At 34.1% G+C, this 21,500-nt stretch overlaps 1 protein-coding gene across 14 annotated transcripts in view; it reads left to right on the top strand.

Annotated features, from left to right (window-relative positions):
• Window positions 1-21,500, top strand: part of ZNF280D (zinc finger protein 280D) — a 197,011-nt gene that overhangs the window by 138,571 nt on the left and 36,940 nt on the right. For all 14 annotated transcript variants that reach the window (XM_063596668.1, XM_063596672.1, XM_034938820.3 and 11 more), the window contains 5 exons: window positions 6,245-6,468; window positions 9,909-10,066; window positions 11,057-11,157; window positions 11,915-12,061; window positions 19,642-19,776. In XM_063596668.1, the coding sequence (XP_063452738.1) occupies window positions 6,245-6,468; window positions 9,909-10,066; window positions 11,057-11,157; window positions 11,915-12,061; window positions 19,642-19,776 (765 nt within the window). The remainder of the gene's footprint in view (window positions 1-6,244; window positions 6,469-9,908; window positions 10,067-11,056; window positions 11,158-11,914; window positions 12,062-19,641; window positions 19,777-21,500) is intronic.

The raw sequence follows: 21,500 nt of genomic DNA, 5'->3' as shown, positions 1-21,500 counted from the left end.
AAAAATAATATATTAATCCGATTATTTTATTTATTAGGTCATACTCTTCAAATGTCTTATAAAACAGGCATTTTATTACGTATTTACTTTTGCATATAAGTTAAAAATTCTGTTACCTTATTTTTGTGTCCATGTTAACATGTACATGTCACATTACACAAAGAAAATCTGAGTTTTACATTTTAGTTTTTAACACTCAGGTATAAACTCCAAATGTTGAAGCATTTCATATGAAATAATTGTTTTAACTCAGTCCAGAATATAGTTCATATAATTGTGTAAATTAATTTGAGCTTTTTTTTTTTTTTTTTTGAGACGGAGTCTCGCTCTGTCACCCATGCTGGAGTGCAGTGGCAGATCTCTGCGGACTGCAAGCTCCACCTCCCAGGTTCACGCCATTCTCCTGCCTCAGCCTCCCAAGTAGCTGGGACTACAGGCGCCCGCCACCACGCCTGGCTAATTTTTGTATTTTTAGTAGAGATGGGGTTTCATCGTGTTAGCCAGGATGGTCTCGATCTCCTGACCTTGTGATCCGCCCACCTCAACCTCCCAAAGTGCTGGGATTACAGAATTTGAGCTTTTTATTGGTACAAGAAGCCCCTGAATTTAGGTTTTAAGAAATGTTCAAAGTACTAGTGAAGTATGAGATTTAGGTAACATTTAAAGTATTTTAGTAGATATTATAGTATCCTGCTGTGTTTGTGTAGAGATGGTCTGTACTCCCCTTGCATGCCCAGTATAAATGACAGGAAGGGAGAAAAGAGATCAGAAAAAAGGCAGTGTAGATTATATAAGGAAAAGAAGGAAGGAGAGGGGTGCAATGGCAAAGAAGTAACTTAGGAAAAGTTTTTGCTGTTTCAGAGATTGACATATTTTTATTGAAATTCAGCATTTTACAAAAAAGGTAGAAAAAATAAGGGAACTTAAAAAAGTTATAAATACAGTCTTCTTATATATGTACAGAGCCATATTTGGTCTGTCCTTACTCTCAGAGTATAGCCCTGGATAACTGCACGTTGTGTTTTGGTCTTATAGGAGAATTATCCTGTAGAAGTACTTTCAATTTTCCTCTTCTGTGTAATGTTTTGACGAGATTTCTGATGTTTTTTGTGTTTTGCATTATAGATGAAGAAAACAAAGACTACATTCTTTATCTGTTTAATTTTTTAAGTAGGTAGCAATACAGTCACATGATTCAAAATTAAAAAGCCTGCAAAGATATACATGTGAAGAATCTTATCTCTGTGTCTTTTTTTTACCTGGTTCCTAGTATGACTGAAAGAAAATAATTTTTTATTAGTTTGTTTTGAATGCTCCCTGGGTTTCTTTCTGGATGTACAAGTAAACATGAGTGTTCTTATTTTCTATTTTGTACAGAAATTGTGGCATGTTATATATATCTCTGCATCTGGAGAGAATGGCAACATTCTCCAAAATGTGGCTTTTATGTGTTACTTCATGGTTTGTAATTACTTACAGTAGAAACAACCAGAACTTCATAGAATTTTCATATTAATATAATAGAACATTATGACATTTTAAATAAGGAAAGTATCTCTGTCATTGTAAGAAATTGTATTTCTTACAACTGAACTAAGTTGAAGATAATATGAACAGTGTATGTGTTTATATCATAAGGAAATCTTGAAAGAATAGTCTCCAAATCTAGGAAGGGAAAGTTTAAATCTGTGGGGACTTTTTATTTTCTAGTTTATATATTTTTATGTATCAGCTAAAGTTTTAGTGTTATAATAACTTTCATTTTGAAAAGAATGTGATTTTTACATTATTTGTGAATGATTTTTTTGCCAACTAGCATATAATGTTTTCTTTCAATGGAAAAATATTTAAAATATCAAATATTCTACAATAATTAGAAAAATATACTTATCTGAGACTATGTGTCAGACACAGTACTAAGCTTTAAATACATTATTTCATTAATCCTTAGAAAATTCTTTAAGATATTTTTTCTCATTGTTGTATAACCAATTAACTGGCGTAACTAGCTTTCAAAACTCAGTTTCTTTAATGGTAAAGCCCAAGTTTTCACAAATCCTTTTTTTTTTGTAAAGTATAGGGGGTATTCAATATTATGTGGAAGATTGAAAATAGGTATATTACTTCTCCTTTGGGGTATGGAATTCGATATTTATCAACCAAATATAGCTTATTAATTATATTTATATTTCTGTGTCTTCACTTCCATTTAGTCCACTTGATCTGTCCTGGATTGGGAAACACCACATTTCAATCCACAGCTTTCATTACCAGTATTTTCTTTCATATATTGCAATTTTGTTTCAAAGCTGTTGCTGTTGTTTATGATATAGAAGAATCTAGCTTTTATAACTATATTGTGAGTCCGGGAGTCATGGCTCACACCTGTAATCCCAGCACTTTGGGAGGCCGAGGCCAGCAGATCACCTGAGGTCAGGAGTTCGAGACCAGCCTGGCCAACATAGTGAAACCCCATCTCTACTAAAAATACAAGAACTTAGCCAGGCATGGTGACACACGCCTGTAGTCCCACTGCTTGGGAGGCTGAGGCGAGAGAATCGCTTGAACCTGGGAGGCGGAGGTTGCAGTGAGCCGAGATGGCACCACTGCACTCCAGCCTGGGTAACAAAGTGAGACTGTCTCAAAAATAAAATAAATAACTGTATTGTGAATGTATCCTTTAGCATTTTAATAAAATATCCTTTTCTTGGTTTTAATGGTTAGTGCCTTTTAGCCCAAATTCTGCTTTGATGTTAGACTCACAACCCCTGTTATGGTTTCCATTTACCTGGTGTATTCTTTGTTTAGTCTTTTATTTTCAACTCTTCTGAATTACTTTGTTTTAGGTGTGCCTTTTGCTTTTAGCAAAGTTGATTTTTCTTTTGTGATCCTATATGAAAATCTCTTCTTTTAATAGTGGGTTTAGATTTACCAATATGATAGATTTATTTGGTCTTAGTTCTGTTAAAATTTTTCTTTCTCTCTTTTTTAAAAGCCTTTCACAATGTGGTTGCTTTATGTGTGTGTAGCTTAGGTTTCTAAGAGAGTTGTAGTTTTGTTCTCCTGATTATGTTTCTAATTTTAATGTATAACTCCACTAGTCTTCTATTCCTTTAGCAATTCTCTACTGTTCTTTTCTATGAGGAAGGATTAAAGTAGCATGAAACTTCCTGTTTTTAACCCACCCATCTTTCCCTTCTTTTTTGCTACTTGATTTTAGTCAATATTGTCTGAGCATTTGTTTACCTTTGCTGTCAAAATGTCTATACCTATATTACTTTATTTGGTGGCTCTAACTGATATTCCTTTATGAACTGTGAGGCAATCTATGAACTCTTCACCTTGTACTCTTTGTCCTTTTATCCTCTCCCAATTTTTATTTGTTCATTGTATTATTTTTCCATTGTCAGGGCATATGACATTACATTTGTGTTTTTTTTGTTTTGTTTTGTTTTGTTTTTTTACCTTATGTCATATTTGTTTTGATCTTTTTCTACAGTAAATATAATCCACTGTTCATCATCAGTGTTTTTGTCATGGTTTATTTCGTTTTCTGTTTGGCTGAAGTTCATTCTGTAGTAATTTCATTTAGGAGGAGTCTGAAAACATCTTTCTGTGAGGTCGTTCATGTTCAAAGCAATTTGACTATAGTCATTCTGTAAAGACAGTTTGATCTAATATAAAGTAAATTGAATCCCACTATCAGGATTTTGTTGGTATAGCTCCCGTTTTCTAGTATTCAGTGTTGCTTTTGAGGAATCTGGGACAAGCTGAATTATTTTGCCTTTTATAAGTGGTTTCATCTTCTTGTTTGGCTGTCTGTAGCTTTTTGGTTGTCTACATTCTTTATGTTTTGAAGACTGATAATTTTATAATGATATAACTTGGTGTTGGGAATTTTGGGTGAGTCCTCTCTGGCATACACCTTGTTCTTTCAACCTGTATATTTGGATTTAGCACAGTGTATTTGAATTGTATTTTAAAATATTTATTCCATACAATTTCATCTCCAATATGAATTTGTTTTATCTTCTTTCCCTGGCATATGTCTTTTTTTTTCTAATCCTTAATTTTTTTAAATGGACTTTTCTCCTACTAATATGTTTCCTTTATTTTATTTGCAATGTCTACTCACCACTGTATTCCTTCCTAATTTGTCTTCATGTCTCTGATTTTATTTTTTTCCTATACTTTCACCCTTGATTTTGCCACTCTTTTTTTTCCTTCTAAATATCTTGTTGTCTTGGCATCTTTTCTTGCTTTGTGGTCTTCCAAATAGAGGCAGTTGCTTCATTATGTTTTTAAAATTTGTGGCTACTGTTTTCATCTGCAACTGCTCCATGGCAGCATATTTCTGGTGTTTTTGTTAGAATTTTACATTTTTCTGTTATTTGCCTTCTTTTATTACATGGTATTTTTGTTTAGATGTGAGTGCCTACAGTGTTTAACAAGTTGGATTTTCTTGAGCCAGCTGTTTTATACAAGTTCCTTTTAGGAGGAAGCATAGGTTGCCAGGATAGTCTCACAGCTTGCTAGCTGGTTTAAACAGCTTTTTGCTGGGCAGAAGGCTTCCTGCAATTGTGACTTGTGTGTCTGATTCTTTATGTAGCACCGCCTTTCTGCGTCTCTGTACTGAATGAGGTCTGGGGTACTTCTGCTGCCATCCTTCTTGCCTCAGCTTCTGCACCTGTTTTTGCAAACAGAGGATATACCCTTGTGATTCAGAATATGTGTTTCACCTTTAAGATGTATATTTTTACTGACCCTTTAAGGTCTGTTACCATTGGGTCCCCTTTACTTCTCTGGTTTACTTCTAGCTAAATGCCATCTGCCCGATGTTGGCTGCTTTGAATAGTGCTTTCGTATATTATGGAGTCTGTGGCTTTTATCTGACCCTTAGTTTCAATGATAAACCAATTTGTGGAATTTGGTTGTGTAGCTTTTGGATGACTCTCAGGAGGAAAAGAGGAAAATGTTGACTGATGTTGGATGTTCACATGAGAAGCCCTATTTAACTATAAAAATAGGATCTCACCTCCTTTGCTCTGAAAAACCCACCTAAATTTTTAGGGCACTAACAAAGCAACAGAACATGGTCTGTGTACTGGGAGGAGTAAAGATAAGAATGATAGATAGATGGTGCCTGATATTTGTCAAACTATAGTATATGGCATTAAAGTACATATTTAATATTTGCAGAATCTTTAACCCACAAAAATAAGGGATAAATAAGGAGTTGCAGTGAAGATCTATTAATAAAACTAAAAGGTACCAGGGCTGAATAAAAGATGACCAGTTGATATTGTACCACAGCTCAGCTATGCCCCTCCGTAGCTTACTCTATCCTCCTAGAAAACCTTAAATCTAAGCTTGGTTCTCATCTCTTAAGGTGCTTATTTGTTTTTTGGATAAGCAAGGATACTTTGCTGTTCTCAATGACTAAATCCTTCACCCTAATTCACTACAAGTTGTTGTCCATTTTTGGTTGTCAATGATTTATTATTCAGCTCTTTTATAGAGATATGAAACATTGTTTAAAAGGTACTCTGTGAACAAAGTTTATATGTTTATTTAAAAAATCTGATCCTATCCTACTTTTCTGTTAAAAAAATAGAAAAACAGCAAGTAATTTATGATCTATTATGGGTATCATAATTTATAGCTATTTTAGGGTAATCTTTAATGTTCATAGACTAACTTTGCAATGTAATTTGATAATTTTACATTTGGGACAGAAGATTATCCACATTTCTAATTAAGGAGCCTATTCTATATTATATAATTTTTGTATATTTTAATTTTTCCTCAACCAGGCTTTATGAAATTTTATATATCACTTGATAATTAAATATATACATCAAGGCATATAAACATTTCCTTTCTATACATCTTGACGTGGACATGAGATGAATGATTTTTAGTTAAGGAACAGATTATTATTAAATATTTACATCTAAAAAGGCAAATTGCAAGGGTAAAGCTGTTAGACCTATGGCCATGTCTTGGTTTTAGGGTTTCTCAAATCTTTTTGAATTTTTACATGAAGATAATAGGTGTTTATTATTTGAGTTTTTAGACTATGTACATGCACCACAAATTTTTGGTGACTATTTTTCTAGATATATTACAAGCATAGTTTTAATGGTCTGGCCTTAGGTGTAAACACACAATCACTTTTTGGTATGTGGTTTTTTTAAAGAATAAGTAAGGCTTGTTTTTTTTTTTTTTTTTTTTTCTCTTTCAGTATTGTTGTCCAGACATGATAAATAACTTTTTGGGACTGGCTAAAACAGAATTTTCAAGTACAGTAAATAAAAACACAACTATTGATTCAGAGAAAGGAAAATTGATCATGTTAGTTAATGACTTTTATTATGGAAAACATGAAGGAGATGTCCAGGAGGAACAGAAGACTCACACAACCTTTAAATGCTTCAGTTGCTTGAAAATTCTAAAAAATAACATTAGGTATGTAAATACTTGTTTTTATTTCTATTGAAAATTGAAATGCTGCAAATAAAAATGTTATACTTTTATTTTGTGTTTTCTATGCCATTCTAGGTAAGTGATTTTAACACTGTCTACTGAGAATAAAGGCGGATTCTCTTGTTGAAAAGCTCTGTCCTTTCTTGTGTTGTGGAGTTTGACTCTTGGATCCAGTTAGTTATATTTCTTTCACATAGCTTAAGAAAAGACTCTTTATTTTAACTTAAGACAAAATGAACTTCTTTTTTCTGTTTTAGTCGTGATTTTTGAATTTTTATTAGACATTTTTTATTTTCTAATTGCCTTTGAATTTTATATTTCTTCACATTACAAGAAGAACCACTCTGTGTTTGTTCAGGTTGAGCTCCTCCATACTAATCTATGTAATGCTCAAATTTTTCAATTTATATTTATAGTTTTTAGACATTAATCTTGCAGGAAAAGTTATCAGTTTTAGAGATGTATCAGTTCTAGGAAGCATGTCTGTTTTGATTTTAAAATTTAACAGCTTTAGAAATTTGGGGATTTAATTCCCAGTGGAATATATGAATGCTTTAAATATTAGAAATTTGTACTTCATAATCGTTCAATTGTAATCTTTGAAACTATTCTATATAAATTAGTAACAAGAGAAAAGTAATAAGAAATTGAGTGAAATTATTTGTTGATTATGTAGCCTGCTATTTATATTAGATAAGGTTTTTTCCTATCACTGTACTATAAAAATTTTCAGATATTAAGCAGAGTTTTGAAAATTTCACATTGGACCCTTGTACACTTAACCACCTTGATTCTACCATTAACATTTTACTATACTTGCTTTATTATGTATCTCTTCATCCTTCTTAGAACTATCTGATTTTTGGTGCATTTCAAAGTAATCTGCATTGTGTTTGTGCATGTGTGTACAGCATATACATATATGTATGCCTTTTGTGTTTATTCTTGGTAACTGTCATCTGTAATTAGCATTTCAGAGCAGCTGTAGTTACTTCTGAGTTCAGCATTTATTTGTTTTCCTGTGAGTCCTTGGGTCCAAAAAGAAGCATATATAGAAATCCTGAAATACACTGTGATATACACCTATAACAGTTATTAATGGTTTCTTTATGATAGTGCTTTATAATTTTCAAAGTTTTTTCACTTATTTTATATGAATTTTCTTATTTCTTTACCTCCTCTTATCAAGCTTTAAGGGCCATCAATAGCTAATGGTTGCAGTAGTTTAACAAAAGGGAAAGTGTATTTAGAGATAAAACGTTGAAACAGTGTTGCAGTAGAACTCTACCACCTATTTCTGATGTCATGCCAACATCGGGAAATCATGTTAGTAAATATGGTAAAATGCAGAGCAGTGTGGTTCATTGACTTAATTTCTTGTACTGAAATATGAGATTATGTTATTTCAGCAGTATTTTTTTGGCCTTTCCTTTAAGATTAGCCCATTTAATAGCAAACATGAAAATGAGGCTGGGCATGGTGGTTCACGCCTGTAATCCCAGCACTTTGGGAGGCTGAGGCAGGATGATCGCTTTAGCAAAGGAGTTCCAGACCAGCCTGGAGAACACAGTGAAACCTCATCTCTACAAAAAATACAAAAGTTTGCCGGGCGTGGTGACGTGCACCTGTAGTCCCAGCTACTTGTGGGGCTGAGGTGGGAGGATCGCTTGAGTCTGGGAGATTGAGGCAGCAGTGAGCTGTAATCATGCGTCTGCACTCCAGCCTGGGCAACAGAACGAGATGGTCTCAAAATAAAAAGAAAATGAAAAATTCATTTTTTTGGTTATGTTTATGAAGACTAGCTACGTATGTTTAGGCTTTCATAATATTTACAGATTTTAAGAAAATTGTATCTGATAATATCCAGGAATTGAGTATTTTTAAAAATACTGATCATTTATTAAATGTAACCTTAATGGTAAACACCTCATGAACAAAGAAGTTAAATGTATTATATAATATTTTACTTCAACAGTAAAAACTGGGAAGGCAACTTGATATTTATAGAGAATAATAAGAAATTGATAGCTCAACATTTCATTTCTGCTCTCTGCCATGTCTATATATTGTGGTATGGAGTTTCTTTCCTACATTGAGTGTCACTAAAAATAGTTAGATTTATCTTGTTCTGTGAACATCCTTGCAAGAGGTTTTGCTGTTTCCTTCATTTCTATTGGTTTGAGAAGTATGAATTGATGGGAAGTCATATAATAATTGGGAAAAAGCGAATTGGTTAAGGGAACATTTTATGTTAATAGACTTTAAGTGCCGAAAGCTGTGAGCTGAAAGTTTAATGGCTCATGATCTTTACTCTAAACGTAAATATTTAACAAAGACCAGGATTTTTTGTAAGCATTTGTAAAGCTGTTGTTAAAACCAAAGGAGGAAAAGATATTTCAAGGTGTACCATAGCCCACTCTAAAGAGAATAGTGCTGTAAATTTGTGAAAAGAGGTATATATTATAATCTTCATGATGATTGCTATCTAGATTGATGACATTATCACTTAGTTTCAAGATAATTTCTTTTAGGGATTCAAAGTGAATAATTGTTAACAGTTGACCTAGTCTAAAAATTATTGTTTTTATTGAATAACTTTACTCTCAAATTCAGCAAAAAGCTTTAGTAAGCTCTTTTAAATGTATTACCATTTATATTGCATCCTCTGCCATTGAAGGTCATAATTCCTGCTCATAGAAGCCTATTAGGGAAGCTGAAGTAGCAGAATGTAAAACTGAAAAATGTATGTTGCCTACAAAGGGCACTGTCTGCAAGTTAAGATGAACAGTCTGTGCTAACAGTAAACCAGTATCATTAAATAAAACAAAAGGTTCTTGTAATTGTAGGCATCAAAACTGCTATTACATGCATTTAGAAACCAAGATACAAGTAAAAATACTAGTAATTTGTCATTTAAGCAGCTGGAATCTATTGTATATTTTCAAGGCCTTAAAAGATTTCCTCCTGACTCTGTAGCTGCCTTTGGTGATAGGGTTTCCTTTATTTTAGTGTTTTATTTTAAAATGTAAATAGGATTCCAAGTATGGATATAGGGTTTCCTTTCTTTTAGTATTTAATTTTAAATGTAAATAGGATTTCAAGTATGGATCAGAAGCCTGTTCTTTTATCTAAAAAAAGTTTTTAAATAATCTGAAATAATGATTAAGAGTTACATCAAATTGTTGATCTTTCAGATTAATTACATGAATGAATTATTTTAAAGCAAAGGTAAAAAGATGTTTACTTAGCCACTTAAAGAAAGTGATTATTTAAAAGTGCATACTTTCCTAGGCAACTTTAAGACTTTTGAGAGTTTGAGTAATACATCTATATTTTTAAGATTTAGGTTCAGATTCTTGTTTGTGAGATTTCCTTTTTGTTTTTAAATCTCAAGTTTTGCACCTGTTGACAACCATTTATAGGTTTATGAACCACATGAAACACCATTTGGAACTTGAGAAGCAGAGCAGTGAGAGCTGGGAAAACCATACCACCTGCCAGCACTGCTACCGTCAGTTTCCCACACCATTTCAGTTGCAGTGTCACATCGAAAGTACACATACGCCCCATGAATTTTCTAGTAAGTTACCAATACATTTAAATATTCCATATTATTGATTTCGCTAATATAAATTGTGAGAAAACCTTAAGAAGCCTGTTAGAAAAATGAGAATGAGAACTAGACTTTGGAATTTGAGGGCAAAATTGAAAGGCCAAGTTTTAACTGTGATAAACTTTTAAATAAAATTAGTTACTAATATTAAAGTGCCTCTTGCAAATAATTCAGTATGGTAATTGCCTTGACATAAACTATGCATTATATGTTGGGGACTAAATTAGGAGCCTAGTATCATAGTTTTAAAATATTAAATCATTGCTCTTCATTTAAACTTTAATAGGAAAAAGAACTACTGTTTTAGTTAAAAATCACAGGCGGGGTGCAGTGGCTCATGCCTGTAATCCCAGTCAGCACTTTGGGAGGCCAATGTGGGCAGATCACTTGAGGCCAGGAGTTTGAGACCAGCCTGGCCAACATGGCAAAACCCTGTCTCTACTAAAAATACAAAAATTAGCCGGGCATGGTGGTGCATGCCTGTAATCCCAGCTCCTTGGGAAGCTGAGGCAGGAGAATCACTTGAACCCAGGAAACGGAGGTTGCAGTAAGCCGAGATTGCGCCATTGCACTCCAGCCTGGGTGACAGAGCAAGATACTGTCTCCAAAAAAAAAAAAAAAAAAGAAAGAAAATTACAGATGTTGGAGCAAGATAGCTTGGTTTTAAATCTCAGATCTGCCTCTTAATATAGCTACAAGATTTTAGCCACGTTACTTAACACTTGAATAATGCGGATAATAGAAATACCTTTCTTATAGGGTTGTTAATAGGAGTTGAGTTAATGTAGGTGAGGTAATGTGAGTGCTTAGAACTGTTCTTTGCACATAGTTAACAAGCTGTTTAACTGTTCACAACTGTCCCTACTGCTACTGTTATTGTTGTTGATATAGATGTATAAAATTAATTTTTATATTAATATCTTAAATATTATTATACTGTTTCTCTCCCACATTTAGCTATTTGTAAAATCTGTGAATTGTCATTTGAAACAGAACATGTTCTTTTACAACATATGAAGGACAATCATAAACCTGGTGAAATGCCATATGTCTGCCAGGTACACATACATTTTATTGTTTTTTTAAGTGTTTGGTTTGTTTGTTGTTTTGGTTATAAAATTTAAGCCTATTAGACCAGCAGTCAGCAAACTTATGCATAACTTGGCATAACTTATGCATTATATGAGGGATAGGCAGCAAGCTGGGTTTGGTCCACAGGCTTTTGTTTGCTTATCTCTGTACTGGACAAAGATGAGTCCTGTTGTATGTAGAAAAACAAACATATGGACTTACTGTGCTACATAGGGAAGAATGTAGTCATACAAGGGAAATACAAAGTGCTGTTAGATACAAAGAACCCTACCAAATGCTTTGGCAAAAGTATTTTTCCAAAGAAGAAGAATTTGAAGGAAGAGGAAAGCAAGGAAAAGATAAATTGCCATTGCCATAAACCTGGAGGCCATTAACAATCTAAAGGAGAATGCTGTTTCATGTAGCAGAAAAACATTTTATAGAGCAAGAGGTGCCAAAGCTTGAAACTTCAAGTCAAGACAGAAGGTGATAGATAAAAAGATCTGATAAAGAGAAGGAGATCTAGTTTTGTTTTGGGATGTATCCCTTAACTTTGAAAGCTACGTTTAATGTCTCAAAGATGGTCTTTTGGTGTTGCCTTAGTGAGATTCTTGGTTGCAAAGGCATCAGAGCTAGATTAGTAGTACATAATGTTCTCCTGACAAATTATCCATCATTGTTCCTTTGTAATTGCATATCAGTTTTAAATTTTCAAGTTAAACTAAGCCTTCTTTCTTTTTTTAGGTTTGTAATTATAGATCATCATCATTTTCTGATGTAGAAACTCATTTTAGAACATCCCATGAAAACACTAAGAACTTGCTATGCCCGTTTTGCCTCAAAGTTATTAAAATTGCAACACCATATATGCATCATTATATGAAGCATCAGGTGAGATTTACCAGTTCTTATTTGTTTATTATGTTGTCTTAGTGAAAAAACTGATTATGACTTGGAGAATCTTTAGATTTGTTCTGCAAGAGAAGCAGAGTTGTTCCAAATGACACTATTAATTTACACTTCATGTTGAATTGCTTGTGAAACTTCCACTTCTTTTCCTTACTTCCTTTCTGGTGATGGTGTGGGTCATAAATAATGAAAATTCTGAAAGATAGCTAGAAATAGGAAGCTGAGGATTGACAGAAAAAGAAAAAGTTGAGTGGAATATCCAAAAGATTGAACATTTCAGGGTCTAAAGGTAGATATGAGAATGATTTTGAAGGGAGTTATCAGGACAAAGGGAATAATGAGTTTGAACTGAGGAAGAAAAGACTGAGGATTTATAATCTTATTTTTCGTTTTGCTCTTCAAACTTTATTTCAACTTTCTAACCCCTTATCATTATGAGAAGACATGTTGTCATTGACCTGGAGTTGTCTTTTATAGTTGTGTGACCATGGGAATAGTAACGACACTTACTGATCAGTGTATGAACTCTGGCAGAGAACTATATTTAGATCATCACTTGTTCCCTGGATGGCTTCCACCAGTTTTGCTGTATAATTTTGGAGCTCAATATTAGTGCTTGTACCCCTCCCTTGAATTCTGATATTATGCTTATTGGCTCTTTTCCTGAAGCAATTAAACCATCTTTTATTTGGGCTAAAAATTTTGATGCAACACTAATCCTGTTCTTGAGTGCTTGAAAGAACAACAGTGCCTTTGCCAAAATTAGAAACCAATGGATTTACTGAATCTGATCATGTAATCAAATTTTGTCAACTCACTACAAAGCTCAATACATTCTCTTATTATTGATTAAATTGACATGCCAATTTATTCAGCATTGGTGCTCACTTTGCTGTCATTTTCAGTTGTTAGTTAATCATGAAATTGACTTGCTGTTTTTAATTGGAGAAGATCATGAAAGTAGAATTTCCAGATCAATTTGGGATCACATGTGTTGTGACTAGGATGCCACACATCCTTGAGAGTTTCTGGCAAGATCTATTCTAAGGTTTCCCCAATTACATATAGTAAATTACGTATAGTAAGAATTACCTGTAAATCTCTCAAGTCTCCCAAACAATATAGTATACTTATAAAAAATTTAATACAGATATTTATTTATTCTTGGAATAGATCACTATTTCTTTTGTTGAACATAGTGTTATATAAAAAAAAAGTATCTTCATCACCCTTAGTGCATTTCTTTATGAACAGAATTTGGGAAACACTATTCTTGATACCCCGTATTTCATCTTTGGACTTTAATTTTGAAAGGGAGAATGAGGTATAAGGCAGTAGCTCTAGTTCATGATGGGGTTTTTGAACATAATCTTTCCCAGGTGCTTTGCCAAACTATAGAGTGAGATAGAGATGTGGGAAGAATAGTAACTATGGTAGAGATTTGGGGACCTGCTATGTGCCTGTGTGATTTATAAGCAAGTTGTCATGCCCTGAGTTGTATGTTTTAACTTGCCATGGCTGCCAGTTTTCTTTTTTGTTTGGACTGCCTGGGAGGTAGATAGCCAGCAGTAAAGAGGGGGCAGTCTATTAGTAAGGATCATCGGGCATCTTTGAAGGTATTTACAGTTTGTGTAATGATTTACAAGACTGGAAAACCATAGCTGAGTGGGATTATAAACTTGTAGTTGAGATAACATTATTACCAAAGTATTAGACAATCAGAATAGTTGACTCTATGCCTCATTTTATTGTCTTTGAAGAACTCAGTTGTAACTTTTTTTAAAGATTATGTTATTATGTCTTTAGTGATTTTAGAGTTAATAACCCAGTTTGTGTGACTTTTAAGAAATATTGATAGAAATTCCAGATGTGTTAAATATGCTCATTAGAGCTTTAATAAAACAAGCAGTTAACATACACTAATTACTTACCTTATGGCAGCAGCTGGTACTTTACATGCATTTTCTTGTTTAATCCTCTCAACCACTAGATGTATATTATTATTTCAGTTTTATAGATGAGGAAACAGAGCTTTAGAGAAAGTAACTTGCCTAATGTCACATTGTCTAATAAAGGCAGAGTCAAAATTTGACTTAGCATCCAAGCTTTTACTGCTCTACCAGAGTTGGATTTCACATTGGCATTAGGTCTAAAGGTAGAAATTACATATAGTAAGAATTACCTGTAAATCTCTCAAGTCTCCCAAACAATATAGTATACTTATAAAAAATTTAATGCAGATATTTATTTATTCTTGGAATAGATCACTGTTTCTTTTGTTGAACATAGTGTTATAAAAAAAAAAAGTATCTTCATCACCCTTAGTGCATTGAGATGCATGCATACATAAAAGAGATGTGTAAGACTTGAGTCCAACTAAGGAACTGGTAGATTAATGTATTCTACCTTAGGACTCTGGGCAAATGTTCATTGAATGAAAAGGCAGATATTTTGAACTAAATTGTACATGCTACTCACATGCATTTTCTCTGTTAATCTCTTGCTTTCTGCCTCACTATTCATTTAAGAAATATTTACTCAGTGCCTTAGTATGTGCTAGGGCTGCTTTAGGTATCATATAGCATTGAACAAAACCAAGTTTGTGCCCTCTGGAATTTACATTATAGTAGAGAAAGATAATATATTTGTGTATGTGTGTGTTAGAATGTATATGCTGGCAGTAAGTACTGTGGGAGAAAATGTGGAAGATGAGGAGTGCTAAAGATTGGGGAGGTGGTAGGAGTACAGGAGTGGTCAAAAAAGGATGTTGTATAAAGAATGTTCAAACATGGGCCTCTATGAAGGATATAAAGGAGTAAGCCATGTGAATTACCTCGGAGAGGTGACATTATATAGGCAGTGAGGTGAGTGTATACCTGGGATGCTCAAAGAATAGCAAGGAGGCCAGTGTGGCTGGAGCAGAGTAAATTAATAGGAGGAAGAATAATAGGAGATGAGGTTATAGCAATAGAATGCAGGCCAATTCATGTGGAGCTTTGTAAGCCACAGCCAAGACTTTGGAAAGGCACTAGACATTTTTAAGCATATAAAAAGATGTGCCATGTTTTTATTACTGGCAGCTATGGAAAGAAAAGTCCATAGAGAAGAAAGGATATTAGGGGGAGAAGATAGAAAGTTTTTATAGTAGTCCAGGTAAGTGGCTTGGGCCAGTATGGTAGCAATCGTTGAACGAGGTAATGAGAAGTGGAAAGATTATGAATGGTTTTGAAGGTAGAGCTGAGAGGTTTTACTAATGTGTTTGACAGTAGATGTAAGAGAAAGAGATTAAATTTTGTCTTGAGCAGTTGCAAGAATGGAGTTTTCATATACTGAGATAAGGGGAAGACTGAATAAGGAACAGATTTTTTTTTGTAGGAGGGGGACAGGGATATAGGAAGGAAATCTCGAGTTCAATTTTGTTCAGGTTGATTTGAGAAGCGTATTAGACATCAAGCAGTAATGTTACGTAGGCAGTTGGATAGATGGTATTTAAAAACCATGAAACTGGATGATGTAACCTACTGAGTGGTTGTAGATAGAGAAAAGATTTCTGGGAACTCAACTCTGGTGAACTTTTTACCTGCTCTATTGTTTTGGTATCTATTTTTTGGTTTTTCTCTTCTTCCTTGAGCACATATAAGTGAATTTGTTTAAATTGCCTGTACCTGTGATGTAATCCAATGTATCACACTTGTAAAATAGTCTTAAGAGCCTAGGAGGTCAAGGCTGTAGTGAGCCAAGACTGCACCACAGCATTCCAGCCTGGATGACAGAGTGAGACCTTGTGTTAAGAAAAAAAAAAACGTAAGATCCAGCTATTAATAGAATTGTAACACATATTTATATATTGCTTTGAATTTTATAAAGAACTTTCATTTATGAAGTGCTTGCTGTATGCCAGTAACTGTGCTAGGTACTTCCGTATATATTACTTCACTTGATTTTTATAAATAATTGGTTGTGCCAAAAACAAACAAACAAACAGACACACAAAAAAAACCACACACACAAAATTTCAGGCCAATATCCTTGATGAACCTCGATGCAAAAATCTTCACCAAAATACTGGCAAACTGAATCCAGCAGCACATCAAAAAGTTTATTCACCATGATCAAGTAGGCTTTATCCGCAGGTTGGAAGGTTGGTTCAACATATGCAAATCAATAAATGTGACTCATCACAAACAGAACTAAAGACAAAAATCGCATGATTATGTCAATAGATGCAGAAAAGGCTTTCGATAAAAGTCAGTATCTCTTCATGTTAAAAACTCTCAATAAACTAGGTACTGAGGGAACATACCTCAAAATAATAAGAGCCATATATGACAAACCCACAGCCAGTATCATACTGAATGGGCAAAAGCTGGAAGCATTCCCCTTGAAAACCAGCACAAGACAAGGATGCCCTCTCTCACCACTCCTATTCAACATAGTACTGGAAGTTCTGGCCAGGGCAATCAGGCAAAAGAAAGAAACAATGCACATTCAAATAGGAAGAGAGGAAGTCAAACTATCTTTGTTTGCTGATGACATGATCCTATATCTAGAAACCCCGTCATCTCAGCCCAAAAGCTTCTTAAGCTGATAAGCAACTTCAGCAAAGTCCCAAGGTACAAAGTCAATGTGCAAAAATCACTAGCTTTTCTATGTACCAATAACAGGCAAGCCAAGAAGCAAATCATGAATGAACTCCCCTTCACAATGGCCAGAAAAAGAATGAAATACCTAGGAATACAATTAACAAGGAAAGTGAATGATCTCTGCAATGAGAACTATTAAACAGATCACTGCTCAAAGAAATCAGAGATGACACAAACAAATGGAAAAACATTCCATGCTCATGGATAGGAAGAATCAATATCATGAAAATGGCCATACTGCCCAAAGTAATTTATAGATTCAGTGCTATTCCCATTAAACTACCATGGACATTCTTCACAAAACTAGGAAAAGCCGTTTTAAAATTCATATGGAACGAAAAATAGCCCGAATAGCCAAGTCAATCCTAAGCAAAAAGAACAAAGCTGGAGGAATCACACTACCTGATTTCAAACTATACTACAAGGCTGTAGTAACCAAAACAGCTTGGTACTGGAACAAGAAAATGCATAGAACAATGGAATAGTATAGAGAACCCAGAAATAAAACCGCACACCTACAACCATCTGATCTTCGACAAACCTGACAAAAACAAGCAATGGGGAAAGGATTCCCCTATTCAATAAATGGTCCTTGGGAAACTGGCTGGCCATAGGCAGAAAACTGAAACTGGACCCCTTCCTTACATCATACACAAAAATTAACCCAAGATGGATTAAAGACTTAAATGTAAAACCTAAAACTATAAAAACCCTAGAAGAAACCTAGGCAGTACCATTCAGGACATAGGCATAGGCAAAGGCAAAGATTTCATGATGAAGACACCAAAAGCAATTGCAACAAAAGCAAAAATTGACACATGAGATCTAATTAAAGAGCTTCTGCACAGCAAAAGAAACTGTCAACAAAGTAAGCAGACAACTTACAGAATGGGAGAAAATTTTTGCAAACTATGCATCTGGCAAAGGTCTAATATCTAGCATCTATAAGGAATTTAAGCAGATTTACAAGAAAGAAACCAACCCCATTAGAAAGCGGGCAAAGGATATGGACACGTCTCAAAAGAAGACATACATGCGGCCAACAATGATATGAAAAAAAACTCAACATCATTGATCATTAGGGAATGCAAATCAAAACTACAGTGAGATACCATCTCACACCTGTCAGAATGGCTATTATTAAAAGATCAAAAAATAATAGATGCTAGCAAGGTTATTGAGCAAAGGAGTGGTTTTATACTGTTGGTGGGAGTGTAAATTAACCATTGTGGAAGAGAATGTGGCAATTCCTTGAAGACCTAGAGACAGAAATACCATTCCACCCAGCAATCCCATTGCTGGGTATATACCCAAAAGAATATAAATCGTTCTGTTAAGACATATGCACACATATGTTCTTTGTAGCACTATTCACAATAGCAAAGACATGCAATCAGCCTAGATGCCCATCAGTGGTGGACTGGATGAAAAAAATGTGGTATATGTACACCATGGAATACTATGCAGCCAAAGAAAGGAATGAGATCATGTCCTTTGCAGGGACATGGATGGAGCTGGAGGCCATTATCCTTAGCAAACTAATGCAGGAACAGAAAAATACCATGTTTTCTCATTTATAAGTGGGAGCTAAATGATGAGAACACAAGACACATAGAGGGGAACAACACATACTTAGGCCTGCCAGAGGGCAGAGGGTGGGAGGAGAGAGAGGATCAGGAAAAATAACTAATGAATGCCTGGGTGATGAAATAATCTGTACAAAAAACCTCCGGGATACACGTTTACCTGTGTATCAAACCTGCACATCCTGCACATGTTCCCTGAGCTTAAAAGTTAATAAATAAATAAATAAACAAACAAACAGTTGTATTTCAATGGACATAGTGATGTATCTGGCAGAGATACAGCTTTAGATAAGGCATTCCTTTATAATTATATGTTGTATAATTATGTGTGTGTGCATGTGTGTATATATATATATGTAAAACAACATATAACTACAAAAGAGTGGTTTCTCTAAAACCACTATATATATATATATAAAATATATATATATATAAAATAATGAGGGTAAAAATTGCAGTTGATAATCTGTAGTAGAAAGAACACTGGATCAGGGGCCTGGTAATGTCATTAACTAGCTATGGGGAAGTGCCTTAACATTTTTTTGGGTCCCATTTCCCATCTGTAGAATAATGACAGGACTGGGTTTGAGGAGGGACTCAGTCAAGGGGTTCTGAGTAAGTTCAGTTGTTCTGTTTTATGCTTCTTCATCCACATTGTCTGATGTAGTAGCTACTAGCCACATATGGCTTTTTAGATTTAAATTAATTAAAGTTAAACAGTATTAAAAATGTAGTTCCTTAGTCACAGTGGCCACATTTCAGGTGCTCAATAACCACATGTGGCTAGTGGCTACTGTGTTGGACAATACAGCTCTCAAATATTACATTATCATAGGAGATATTATTGGACAGCATTGGTTTATGTAACCACTTCTATAAAATAACCTTCTTTGAAATGTCTGGTTAGATTTATTTGGTTTTAGAGAGTTTAATTTATTTTACCAACTTTTCAACCAACTAGAAATAGCAAAAATTAGAAATAATTTCCTTTTTCTAGGATAAAAACGTAGTACATCTCATTTTCAAAGTATGTGTTTACTTCAAGTTTATAATCGAAAGAGATTTCTCACCACAATTAATAGAAGTTTTATTAGAACCTATTGATAGAACTTTCATGTACAGTTCTTACATAGTAGCGAACACTTTTGAAACCCAAATAGTAATGTAATGACTTTTTAAAAATGAGGCATTTTATATTATTATGATAGGAGATGTTAAACCGCAAGTTTTTACATTATTTAGGTATCATTAAAATTAAGTCAGCAGTTTCAGGACACAGGATTTGTAGTTTTTGAAATTATTTTTCCCCCTTTTTCTGTCTTTTTCTAAACAGAAAAAAGGAATACATCGTTGTACAAAATGCAGGCTGCAGTTTTTGACATGCAAGGAGAAAATGGATCATAAGACTCAACACCATCGAACATTTATAAAACCTAAACAACTAGAAGGATTGCCTCCTGGAACAAAAGTGAGTTAAAATATATTGTATTTTAACATTTTGTATGATAATAGAAATTAACTCCTGCCCGGCTTTATGTATTGAATGTATTTTTAAATGACTTCAGATTTTTGCTCAGACTCTAATTTTAGGTTTTAATTTTATGTGTAGAAGGAAAAACTTCTAACCATTGTTTTGAGTTCAGTGATAGCTGTTAGGTTAGAGTAGTAGTCCTTTCTAAAAAGTACAACTCAATTAACTTTTCCTGGGTCAATGGGTTGTTTCAATATTTTATAGGCTATTTTTGAGCTTTCAGTTGAAAGTGTATATGTTGACTTTAGTTGCTAAACTATAAGATGCTTGAGATCAGGAATCATGTTTTATTTATCTTTGTGTCCCCAGCATCTGGTACAGTGCCTTGAGTGCCATAGGTTCTCAGATGTTTGTTGCAGTTGTTATTACTGAGTTTACTCTGAGAAGCAAGTTCTACTGCTGGATAGCATTGTGTTTTAAGTGAGCAAACACATGTCTGACTGCATACTGATGATTGTAATTTACTTTTCCCTTTTTGCCTTATGTACATCTGTTTTCTCTGACTTCTTTATATACAGTCAGCTCTTGAATATTTGCTCCAGTGGAGGGAAACAGAGGCATGGATAATCCAAAGTGAATAATCCCCAAAACATTTATTTTTGGCTTTGGGTACTTTCCTTTGAATGTGGGTATGTCTGTTATTTGAATTAACTAAAACAATATAAAGCCATGCTCTGAAGACATGATAGCAAGAGAAGCTATCCAGCATCCTTCCCTGCAATCCATTCATTCCATGTTGGGACTAGACATGCAGAACACTAATGTAAGCAGTGCAGTCCTCTCTCATTTTTTCCCTTATTAATAATAATAATATTAATGATAATGATACTAAATGTTTTTATAGCACCTTAGAATTAGACTTTCAGTGTACTTTTTCATACATTCTGTTGTCTAATTCATACCACAATCCACTGAGGTTAATAAGGCAGGTATTGCCCCATGTTATAGATGTGAAGAAGCATAGAGAGGATAAGTTCCTTGTTCAAGGTCACATGGCTAGGAAGGCCTTTTGATTCCTGGTCCAGTGCCATTGTATGTTACCCAAGCACATGTATGTCATAGGACTTCCTTATTGACTGTTCCTCAAATACCGGAGGAGGGTATAGTCAAATGATTAACCAGAATGTTGGTAGGCACTTGTGTTTTTCATTGTCAACCAACAGATGAAATTAAACATTTTCTCATTCTGAATACTAAATGATGAACTTTGTATTAGTTTACTTTAAGAAAATTCTGAATATTATTTAGCCCTCTATGCAGTATAATAAATTGATGTAACTCCTCCCATAACATTTGTAAGCATAAATCTTGGGCACTGAGCCCCTGGAAAGAGGAGATCACATTTACTGTAGATCTGTTTCTTTTATAGTTGTTAAAGGGTAATTTAGGCCTTTCTAGAATTATTTTTCAGGCTTGAGATTTAAATTTTGAGCTCTATGTTTGTGAATTTCTTAAAGTTAAGTCAGGGCATAAAAATAGCTATGGAATGTGCTCTTTGTATATTCATATAATTTGTATTAACTCCAAATTATTCACTGATAACTGTGTTAACATATAACTGATATCAATACAAAAATGTAATATTACAACTTAATATCAAGTTTAATATCATTTAATAGTTTGAACATTTAGAATAAATGGGAGACTTACCTGATTGTAGT

Source organism: Pan paniscus, chromosome 16, assembly GCF_029289425.2.
Source record: "Pan paniscus chromosome 16, NHGRI_mPanPan1-v2.0_pri, whole genome shotgun sequence".
Taxonomy (NCBI): Eukaryota; Metazoa; Chordata; class Mammalia; order Primates; family Hominidae; genus Pan; species Pan paniscus.
Note: the sequence above shows the minus strand (reverse complement) of the source record. Positions and strands in the feature narration are given on the sequence as shown.